The sequence below is a fragment of the Ostrinia furnacalis genome, unplaced genomic scaffold (genome assembly GCF_004193835.3).
Source record: "Ostrinia furnacalis isolate ACB-3 unplaced genomic scaffold, ASM419383v2 OfSCF1268, whole genome shotgun sequence".
Taxonomy (NCBI): Eukaryota; Metazoa; Arthropoda; class Insecta; order Lepidoptera; family Crambidae; genus Ostrinia; species Ostrinia furnacalis.
Window position 1 is genome coordinate 617,264 of NW_021131507.1, and position 12,091 is coordinate 629,354.

The 12,091-nt window shown below is 38.2% G+C and overlaps 1 protein-coding gene across 3 annotated transcripts in view; it reads left to right on the top strand.

Moving 5' to 3' along the window:
* Window positions 1-125: 125 nt before the first annotated feature.
* Window positions 126-12,091, top strand: part of bel (ATP-dependent RNA helicase bel) — a 20,188-nt gene continuing 8,222 nt past the window's right edge. Inside the window, exons 1-6 of one of the 3 annotated variants that reach the window (XM_028303725.1) lie at window positions 126-345; window positions 944-1,040; window positions 4,921-5,103; window positions 6,344-6,612; window positions 7,900-8,043; window positions 9,398-9,609. In XM_028303725.1, coding sequence (XP_028159526.1) covers window positions 301-345; window positions 944-1,040; window positions 4,921-5,103; window positions 6,344-6,612; window positions 7,900-8,043; window positions 9,398-9,609 — 950 coding nt within the window. In that variant the 5' untranslated portion in view covers window positions 126-300. The remainder of the gene's footprint in view (window positions 346-943; window positions 1,041-4,920; window positions 5,104-6,343; window positions 6,613-7,899; window positions 8,044-9,397; window positions 9,610-12,091) is intronic. The other 2 variants (XM_028303726.1, XM_028303727.1) reach the window with 2 other exon arrangements.

Below are 12,091 nucleotides of genomic sequence, written 5' to 3' on the forward strand. Positions count from 1 at the left end.
TAAATAGTAGTTTTAATTTCTGTCTATGGTCATTTGTCGTTAATATAACCGTAGCATTATTGAACTATAACCGAGTGAATGAATGAATGATCATAGACAAAAATAAAAAGTAAAAAATCAACGGAGAAGAAGAAAGAACAAAAACCAAAAACTACGAATGAAAAGTGATTTCGGAGAGAAAAATTGAAGCCTTTTCATGTGATTTTGTGGATTTGTGTTTGTGAAAAATTCATTGTAGACTGTGTTTGTTTAGTATTTTTGGAGCAAAGTTCCCAAAAAAACGTACCGCTTGGTAGTAATATGAGTAATGTTACCAACCAAAATGGAACAGGTCTAGAGCAGCAGGTCGGTACCTCATGCACCTCGTATTGATTTTTGCTGTATTGAATGAAAATCTGATTCTAGCTAGCGTTATCCGAATAATTATAATGTAATATGAGCCTTCATAAGTTTCGCCAACATGTTTCACTTTACGCTTCTGTGAACTTACAACAAGAATGGAATTTTACGTGTCCTGGGATAACCAACATGGCGACCCGAATCTTCTACTTTAGAGCCCTTCATTTGATTGAATTTGTAATATTCGCAACCTTCACATATCGTTTGGGTATTTCAATGCAGTACTTTTCCAAGCCACTGTAGTGAGGTCATTGTCACGTTATAAATGCGTGTCATGGCGGGAGGAAATTACAATTCGCGGATAGCTAAACTTCCAGAAGAGTGCAAAAAATGATAAAAATTATGAGATTTGGCTATAGTTACCACTTGATCAATGTTGTAATTTAGATGTGCGCATAGTCGTACAAAAAATAACACATGCTCTATAGAATTAGGTATGAAATTGGTCATGCTTTCATAGTTATGGTGATATGCGGATATGTTACGCATGTTATGTAGATTTCTTGTTGTAGCCATTGTATCTAATGCCTGGCGCTATTTCTAGCTTGCTGGTCTGGACTTGCAGCCTCAGGCTCCTAAGAGTGCTGGCCGCTACATACCCCCGCATCTGCGAAGGCAGTTGCAGGCCAACAACACTCAAGGTAAGTTACTGACAACAAATTATTTGTTTAGAGTAGGCGCACACTGTTGATTTTTCGTCGGCCGATAGTTTAGTCGGGCAGTTGATCAGTATGGGCATGTATGGGAGTGCGATTTGGCCGATTCTTCATACAATTTAAAATTGGACACGACTATCAGCCAACTAAAAATCAACGGTGTGCGCCTACTCTTAAATTGCTAATCTTCAACATATGATTCACTTCTGCAGCAATTTAGAGTTATTTTATGTTTCACAATATTATGTTTGTACAACTTACTTAACCTATTCCGTCCCGAGAATCCTCTGTCTCTACAAATGTTTTGTATTTATTTTTCTTTTTCTATTGCTATTACGCAATATTATTCTTCTGAAGTCAGATATTAATGACCATGGACCTATAAAAAAAGTCGGACGGATTCTCATCAACAAAATACTGTGACATTAGGATACACCAGCTTGCCTGTACGTACAGGCCGGCACGCACACATTCATACCCTGATACACCACTTCGAGTGCAAACTTCACACAGTTGACACATTTACGCGGCGAAAAAAAAACACAAATACGACATGTCTTGCGTGGTGTAATTGTGTAAAAACCGTTCTGATCGAACGAACAAAAATCAAGGAATCACATTTCACAGGTAAACTAATAATCTAATCACTTATTTCCCCGATTTTATAAACATTAAAATATTAAAATCAAACGTCAATCACCCGACAAAATAATACGTCAAAGGCCAGTGTTCTCAGTTATTTACGTGGGAAAATTACCCGAAACGTGGGAAATCTATAATTTTAAGACTTTTTAGGTGTTTATTACGCATACTATTGAAATAAAATAATTTATCTTAATAACTGTGTTTTAATGGGATATATTTTCGTAGGCAGATTTGATCCTTCCCAAGGGCGTGGAACTGCGAAATTCAAATTTTCTTATATTTTTGCAAATCCGTGTCAGGTTGTATGTTAAAATCTATCAGAGATAATAATATTGATGATACATAAGATTATGATTACGTAGGTACCTACACAAGATTGATAATTTGTAACTGCGTGAATCGTACCTGACACTGACTTGCAAACAAAGTAAGAAAATTTGAAAATTTCGCGTCTACCTCAACATATTCATCTTTCATCCTTTTCAAATGGCAAGATATAATTCCGTCTACATTTCCAAAATTCCAAGTAACATATCTGCCCATCTATGTTTTTCTTAAGATAAATGGGTAAAATGTTTTGGCTAACATGGCATCCCTAAATTCACTCACACAATAGACAAACGCCAAAATTTTGCGTCACAGTTTTGTTGTAGCGCGAGTTCCGTCCGCCTTTTTTTATAGGTCCATGTTAATGACGATGTTAATAACTAAGTTTTTACATAGTTATTTCCATATGACAGTTAAATCAAAACATCAGCTGATGTTTTGACATATGGAAGACAAAGAAATGGGAAAGTTACTTATTTACACATAATAAGTTTATTTTTTACCAGATATGACTGGAATATGGAATATGAAAGTAACAAATGAAGTAAATTTTTCTAAATTCTTTTTTTTTTCTATAAACTCATTATCTGTTATTAATTAATATGTACCCCACATTCTTCAATACTGTATGTCTATGTCCACAAAGTACACCAATTGATAAACAGTTGATGTGAGTCACATATGACTCATTCGACAGGAAAGCTCTTAAAATTTTTATATTTTTAATTTGGTATAAAATCGGTAGTTTCTCAAACTATACTTACAATATTTTTATTTAGCAATAGCAATTAGATATTTTGTAGCCATTTTTTTCCAGTAGAAAAATTATTTATTGAGTCTACACTTCTTTAATTAAATTGCTGTATAGTTCTTGCAACTCACGAAGGTGAGTGAGCTTTACTTGTGTGTGTATGTGTAGAATAGATGCACATAACGATAGTGTAATGTCATGTAATTTCTATCAAAACTTGAAAAACGAATTCTGGATGGAATTTCTGGATTTCTGGCTAGATAATTCTTCATTCGGTTTTCAGTTTGTAGTTAATAAAATACCTACTTAATTTTTAGAAACATTTCTTCTTGATATCATTATTGACAGTGACAGGTCTTTGTTTACAATAAAATTTTGCCTGAAAATATCCAGACAATATGTAATTTATCCTTTAGCTATAAAAAGTTTCCTGAAATTTTGACTACAAAGAAAATATTTCATAAAGTTTTTACAAGAATATTAAATTTTGTGTCATAGTGCATAGAGAACAAAAAGCAATCGGAGCTGCAAGGTCACGACATACGACGCGACGCCTGAATGAAGCCGCACCGATACGATTTGCTGCCATTTACGGCATGTGTTACAATAATAATGAAGTTATGTTTGTTCGCCAGTCTGCATAAGTATTCCGAATCTCAAGTGACATGTTTTCTCAAAAACACTGCAGTTTTGTTTATAACCTGCATTCTGAATGAGACGTTTATATTACCATTTCATGTTTTTTCATGAATTTCGTTGAAGTGAGTTGGTAATTTGGTATAATCCCGTAGGTGTTTGCGACGTAGTAACCTACCTACGCGACAGGATTTGAAGGCGCACGGCGCACCATTTACGTTTCGGTTAACATAACATTATTATGCAAAATCAGTCGCCCAGTTGCATCGTACACATTATCCCTATACATCAAACTCGAATGTTCTCTGATAATAAAGCAATGGACAAATTGCGATTACAATAATATGTTGTGCTATTTACGTTAGCGAACATAATATGTTGTCATATTATGACCCTAAGCAGTTGAAAACACCTAAACTTTTTGTTTTTTAATATGTATTGAAAACTAGCTTTCCGCCCGCGGCTTCGCCCGCGTGGAATTTTGTCTGTCACAGAAAAACTTTATCGCGCGCGTCCCTGTTTCAAAAACCGGGATAAAAACTATCCTATGTTCTTTCCCGGGACTCAAACTATCTCTATGCCAAATTTCATCAAAATCGGTTGCGAGGTTTAAGCGGGAAAGCGTAACAGACAGACAGACAGACAGACAGACAGACAGACAGACAGACAGACAGACAGACAGACAGAGTTACTTTTGCATTTATAATATTAGTTGGGATAATCCTGAGTAAAAATATTTTTTAACATCATTTTACCTACTTTTAACCTTTGCACGCATACAGGGTGTCTTAAAATTAGCACGTCACACTTAACGGGTCTAAAACGCACCAAACAAGCCTAATAATATTTTCATAGAAAAGTTTCATGACTTATTTGTGACGTTATTATTATTTATTAGTCTTGTTCAGTACGTTTTAGGCCTTTCGGTGTCAATGAGACGTGCTAGTTTTGGAACGCCCTGTAGATTCAATGTTGCCGAATCTATCGGATCGGATTAGGAACTTAAATTTTTTATTAATAAGTCGATTCCTTTGTTTAAATTTACGTGGGATTCCCTGATATGATTAATTACAGTTTTTATCTTTCCGATTAAACATTTTCGGGAAATTCCCTGAACCTCATAAGTATGACTTCAACATCAGAATACTTTCTCCGATTGTATGACTAACTTTCATCTTCACGCGTGAGTTGTGAAAAGCCGACGATGACGTTGATGGTTTATCGTTCCACTCAACCATTGAGCGAGGCGTTCGTCCTGTTCTATTCTAAGTTATTCTGATTAATTTCGTTGCGCGTCCAATGACAGGTTGTTTCCCCCTGGGACATACTTGACCTTCATTGGTTGGGTTTTTATCTGCGGTCCAGCTGTAGATCCTGGTTACACAGGAGTTGCAGCGATGGGAACGAGAGGAGGGAATAGTTCAATCATTCGTTCAAGACTTAAAAGATACGTTAGTTGACAGGGGAATCGTTCGTTCGGGACTTAACAGATACGTTTGTTGACAGGGGAAGAGTCTAAGCGTCAGAGCTTAGACAGCCGTTCTAACGACCCACCGGCGGAGAACCGTTCATCATTCGGAAGCAACTCTAGAGGATACGACCGTGGTGGTCGGCGCGACGACCGCGAGCGTGACCGCGACCGTGATTACGATCGCGGCTACGATTCGCGATACCCGCGCAGGGACCGCGGTAATGTGTTTGATTGTTCAGACCGTTTTGTAGACGTTACCTTTACATTTGGGAGCAAAAAAGTTTTGTTGTAATTTACGCGCGTATTCTGAAACGACGACGAGTCTAATTCGAGCACAAATTCAAGGCCCTTATTGGTTTATTTGATCTAATTTGATTCTTAGTGTAGATTTATTCTTAAGTGTGTTGTTTTATAATACGGGCTATAGTTTTAATTTTTAGTCTTGTAATAAAAAAAAAATGCTATCTCCATTTTGTATTTTATGTGAGGAGAAAGCCTTTAGTGAATTTCATAGTAAATATGTTTTTCATATTTCTCCAATAAATCACTATTAATAATTAATAACATAAGCATTAGAAGGAAATTAAATTAAATTTCACAACAAGATTTCATAATTTTAATTATTTTTGATCGATTTTTTTGCTCCTGGTTGTAGTTATAGCTAGATTAATACAATCCAACCGGTTACGTAGTTGATGAGTCACTAATTCCGCTCGACCGCTAAGCGTACCTATTATTACCTAGAACTTCGCCAGACATCCATATAGGTGTAACGATATTTTGTATTTTCAAGATTTATAAGAATTGTAGCAATAGTAATGAAAATCATATTGATTTAACTGTTGATCACCATCTTGTACACACTTGAATATGTAAATGTCTAACGCCTTTGTTATATTGTTTGTCATTGCATTATTTCTAGCCTTTTCAAATATGATGTCTGATTATTATTCTAATGAGTATGTCCATCAGTTAAAAGATATGTTGTCTTTGCTAATTTACGCGTTAGTTAATTAGTAACGGTTATAAAATGAAATATAAATTGCTCCAAAAATTCTGTAAGAATTGTTTGGTCCAGTTTCCCCAGGCATTGGCGTGTTGAGCGTCGAGTGACATGGTACTCAGTAAATCCCTTCAAATATAGGTAAGAAGGCGACACAGAATGAGTGGTGACATGCGACCTTCCAAGGTCGATTATATTTAAACGCCTGCTGATAAATTAATATTATTATGTACTCTATATTGGAAACGCTTGAAACATTCTATTTTATCCTATATCTATATTATTTATTTGATATTATTTAAATAGCTTGTATATTTTACATGTGCATTTGCAAAAGTACACGCATGCTTTATAAATATGTATATTTGCATATTCGAATTCAAACAGGGAAATGAGTCATGTCACTGGCCAGTCCGAAACAATTGCAATTTGACTGACTTCCTCCCGCTACGCAGGTCGTGAGCCAGGATACCAGAATGGCGATTCAGATCGCTGGGCGGAGCCGGAGCGTTCTGACCGGTCGGAACGTTCTGACCGGGGCTCCAGCGGACGCAGCCGCGACTTCCGCGACGTGCGCCGCGACGAGGAGTACAGCGAGCCGCCGCCGCCGCGCAACGACCGGTGGAAGGAGCCCGAGCCGCGCGCAGAAGAGCGCAGCAACACCCGCTGGGCCACAGACGACGTCCGCCGCACTAGCTCTCGCAGGGACGAGGTTAGTGATAGTGTGAGTCATACGCAATCAAATGGAAATTCAGACATTCATTAGTAGATAAGACCACAGGTCACGGTGACTGCTCCGGACTCGAGCGGAGCAACGCTGCTCTTTGCAGCCACAACGGTGACAGGATACCGTGAGTTTTGAAGACCGATCAGCTTATGAATACCTTGCCTGCACCAGATTTGTAATAAAACCTATTCTTTCTTGACTCATAAGCTTTTTCCTTAAAAATATTTAAAAGTCACTTAATTGACCCCGAATGAACTTGGATAACCTTTCGCAGACGAATGTAAATACTTACCTCATTATACAATTCCAAGACAATGTAATTAAAGATTAGGATAAGTTCAAGAGTTATTAACTTCTATCATTCCTAAGGTTTCATATATTCAAGACATAGTACAAGTAATTTATACTAACCCACGTAAGTTTACAAATACGACATTGACTTCCTACAGCATCTAAAAATAGCTAGTTTTAAGGACTATCCATCTCCTTGCCATTTCAATAATCTTAAGCGTCTGTTTAAACTGTATGAATAAATGAATCTAAGTTACGCTTCATTTGACCTGCATTGGAATTGCGCAAATGTATTAGGATCTTCCAAACAAAGATAAAGATATCTTCCGGAACTTTCTAGAATTTGCTTCTGCTATGTATTGTAAATAAAAAATAATAACAAGCGTACAAAGCATGCTTGCTAAGCCTGGGCGCTTGTGACGAAAAAGGAGGTATATAAAATCAGCTATTGCATGTAGTCCAAAGTACAAAATCAGGTGATTGGGACTGGTGGTAGTTACAGAAGATAAAGGACTGCCCAGCGTCACATCAGTAACGGTATGGGCTTATAAGCGGACCAGACACTTACATTTTAGCTATGTCATTACTTTTGACAGTGTGTAGTGGCAGCTATAGTGAGACAAAGCTATAAATATGTGGGAAGATTTCGAATGTAATTACCGAAAGAAAGAATAACAGTATTGATGTCATTATTTTGACACGACAATAGCCCAATGGTGTCGGGTTCAGACTGTGATCCGAAAAACGCGGGTTCGATCCCCGCGCCGCTGGACTATTGTGGTGAATCCACTAGTAACACAAGCATAATAGAACTAGCTTTCGGCCAATGGACACGGTTCCAGGCCAGTAAAAAAAAGACAGGAAAAGAAGAAAAAAAAGTTTATCACTTGTTCAAAGGGATTTTCTCTAAATAGAAATACTGACAGTGTCTGGTCCGCTTTACACCGACGACAATATCATAACGCACTTTGACCGTGTATGTTTATTTCGCAGAATGACTGGACGGTCCCGCTACCTCGCGACGAGCGGCAGGAGTTGGAGCTGTTTGGCACGGGCAACACGGGCATCAACTTCTCAAAATACGAGGATATACCGGTTGAGGCCAGCGGCGAGCGCGTACCGGACTATATTACAAGCGTGAGTTTGTTTTGAACTATTTTGTGCTAGTTTTTTTTTTTTACTGTGGCGTACTGTAGTCAGTGTCGTGTAAAAATTATATTGCCGAGTATGTAACAAATATATGCAGTTATTTAACAAAAGATAAATTCATTCACCAGCTGCTTTCGATAGACAAACCATAAACAAATATACTCATTACGAACACACTAAAGAATAGAAGAATGGGATTTCTGGACTTTCTGATTTTATAAGTGCCACTAGTGGTGTTAGCTACAGAAATGGAAAATGCTTAGCTTTAAATACGAAACTGTATTCAGATTACATAAAAAGCACAAAAGGCAAAGCAACAGAATTATGTCCAAAAACAAGATGGCTAACACCGTTGCTAGGCTGTAGTCCATAGACCATGGCCTAGCATCGGTGTTACCAGATCTGTCGCCAACAAGTGGTCTAAATTGAACAAAATATTTTTGATTTTGATTTGGTATGTGTATAAATATAAAATGAAATTAAATATTCTAATCAACAATATTCATATCACATTGGCACAATTTATTATCTAGTTGAGAAAAACTTGCATTTTAGTGGAATTGAGTAAAGGTCATTTACCTTGTTATCAATATCATACACAGCACTACAACTATCAGAACAGAACAAATGTAGGCATGGTGTCATGTCATTTATCAAATAAATAGAAGTACATATTTGGATTGAGTAATGGATCAAAAATATTTTGTAGACTAATCATTTTGTGAATACTGATCATCTCATCCCAAGCATCTGTAAGTAAAAAGTCGCCGTGAGCGAGGTAGCATCGCTACTAACGCGCGTTAGTCGCATTTGCAATGCACTACAGAAGTGCAGCAGCGCGACTGCATCGCTACATAAAGTCGCCATGGGCGAGAGCTCTAAATACGGAAAAGAAACTTCTTTGTATTCATTTCAATTGAAAACAAAGTGTTTACGTAAAATAACGAAAACAATGTTAGACGTTTACAATGGAAGTACCTAAACGACCACTTGTGAAATTTAATTAACGAGCACTAAGTAATAACCACAGATCACAGAAACTGATGGAAGATGTGACAAGGGGGCGGGGCCGGTGTCCCAGCAATATGCCCAAAAACAGAACACATTTCTCGTTAAAGCAATTATAACAGTCAGCGTCGTCATAATGTAAACAGCTTACATTGCTTGCGTAGTACTAAAGATTATTCGAACGTTGAGCCCTAATACCGCAGTGGATAATGATCACATATTTTGATTACTTTGTGTGTGTGAATTTCTAATGCGACACCGAGTTTCGAACTCAGCGCATTAGTTGGCATCTCTCTATATCTCTATGGTAATAACCAATTTCGTTTGTCAACAGTTCGAGGAGGTTAACCTGACGGAAATAACTCGTTCGAACATAGCACTCGCGCGCTATGACAAGCCCACGCCGGTGCAGAAGTACGCGATCCCGATCGTTCTCGCGCACCGTGACGTCATGGCGTGCGCGCAGACCGGCTCCGGCAAGACGGCCGCCTTCCTCGTGCCCATACTCAACCAGATATACGAGGCGGGGCCCGTCAAGCACATGGGGTAAGTTTGAGCAGCGCTCGAACCTAGCACTTGCGCGTAGAACCAGAGTAAATACAAATGAGTAGGTCATCTTCATAGAAACGCACCGAGCGCGGTTATTATGTGAGCGCGCCAATATACGTATGCGCACGCACACACTGACAAAATTTTGCGGTGAGGTGCGCCGAATTTTGTCAGTGTGTGCGTGCGCGCCGCATACGTGTTGGCGCGTCCACATACAAACCGCGCCCGTGCGTTCCTATGAAGATGACCTACTCATTTGTATTTACTCTGGTAGAACGTCATAGTTCACTCACTAGCAGCTCCGGTAAGACGGCCGCCTTCCTCGTGCCCATACTCAACCAGATATACGAGGCGGGGCCCGTCAAGCACATGGGGTAAGTTTGCGCACCACTCAAACATAGCACTTGGATTATATGTACAGTACTTAAGGCTCTCCAAACGGAACGCGTACTTAGAGCGTTAGCCTGACGTCGCGCTATTGCGTCAAATTGTGATGTTAGAATGTGGATAGTTTTATGTCAAACACAGCGCTGGCGCTAGCAATAGTCGCCGCGTTATGATGGTGTGACACCGGATTCTACATTCTACCAATACGATTCCGCGCTAAAGCACGACGTCAAGCTAGCTAGCGCTCTACGCCGCGGAAGTATGCGTTCTATTTGGCGAAGCCTAAATACGAGGCGGGGCCCGATATTGTACAGTCGCAGAATGAAAAGGTTCGTCACCTTAGTGTCGGTTTTCGCTTGCACTACTGTAAGAGTCAAACCTGCCAACATAACAGTGGAAGAAACAGAGCTGCTAACATTTAAATAAATATGACGTTTGCTAACGAATAAGGTTTTGCTTGTTTATTTTTCTATTCCATCAGTGCAATGTTACAAAATGTAGTTTTTTATTTATTTAATAGATAATGGCAGGTTGAACCAACAAGAAGGTTTTAGTTTATCAATCATAATAATCTTCTTGACAAGTTAAATCGTCAAACAACTTTGATCTGAATAATTTTGAACTTTACTGGCGAACAGTTAAAGATTATTTTTTCTAACTCGAGATTATTCTGTAACATAGTTTCAAAAGGTAATATGTGCTCGCGATTCGTTGAAGGAATCAATTTGAAAACTGACGAACCTTTTCATTCCGTGACTGTACATGGGGTGTGCGCACCACTCACTAGCAGCTCCGGTGAGACAGCCGCCTTCNCAAAAAAAAGTTAGGGTGTGCGTTAAAGGGTTAAATATTTGCTAAAATAATCTACAAGTACGCGGCTACGTTTTTATGGCCAAAATATTAAAATTTAACATTATAGAAAGCCTAACGACAACAGTAATTACATTTAACATTGTTTGAATAAGAGTAACATAAGCTCAAAGTCATGCCTATTTTAGATCAGAAGTACACAATTTTTCTTTTTTCTCGTCAAATTCGATGTATCGCTCACGCCACCATTACGATTTGACTGAGGCGGGGATGTGTCCAGAGCTATGTTTTACCAGTGAAAGAAACTAAATGACGTTAGTGGTTTCAGCACAATCGCGAAAGATCATTTTACCCCAGGGGATCAACTCGTACTACTTTCCCCTAAGTATGATCTGAAATAAAAGAGCGGTAGATTAACCCGGTTTAGCCATCTATTAGGAATGGGACGTTTCCATTATGACTATGTAGTGTCGTCGTTACCTCGTTACTAAACTCATTTTTTTTGTTACCTACTTATCGACATTGGATCAATCGGTCAACGTTTTTCACTCGTATTGCTTTAAAATTATTTTTTTCGTCGTATACTTAAGTTGTTTTTTTATCTACACTCGACAGCAAATAAATCGCACCACCCGCGACAAGCATTTTCAAACGTATGCTTCCCTACTTCCCACCAATATTTGCACCATTTAAAAGCCTAGTTCTAAAGTTCATTTTATTAAATAGTTATTATTTACCCCAAAAATGTGTCTTTACAAGGATCCAGAGTCACTTCTTCAAAAAATAGGTAGTTACGCTATAGCCATTTTTTATGACTATAAAACTGTTAAGTTGGGATTAATCGCTATCCATCTGTTAAAGAGGACACGTGTGATCATTATTTGGTTTTATAACCATAAAATTTGGTCTAATTGATCCCAGAGGTGAGCCCAAAGTGAGGTCTTTTTTCAAGTCACATTTATGGTATATGTTAATCATTTATTAAGAAATTAAATGTGTTTTTCTTTAAGGATATTTATTAGGCTTTCAAATAACACCAATATTGTTGGGGCACCATTATTGTGTCAAAAGAAAATCTTTAAAGTTCGCGTCGCGGGTGGTGCGATTTATTTGCTGTCGAGTGTAGTTCTAACATAGGACCCGTTATTAAAATAACTGAATACATTCGTGCTCAACAAACATTTTCTCCTTCCGCGGAATGTGAACCTGTGAACGAACTGACTGCAATCCAGTATGCCTAATTAACCGAACGGCCATCAATTAAATTAGTCGATCAACCACT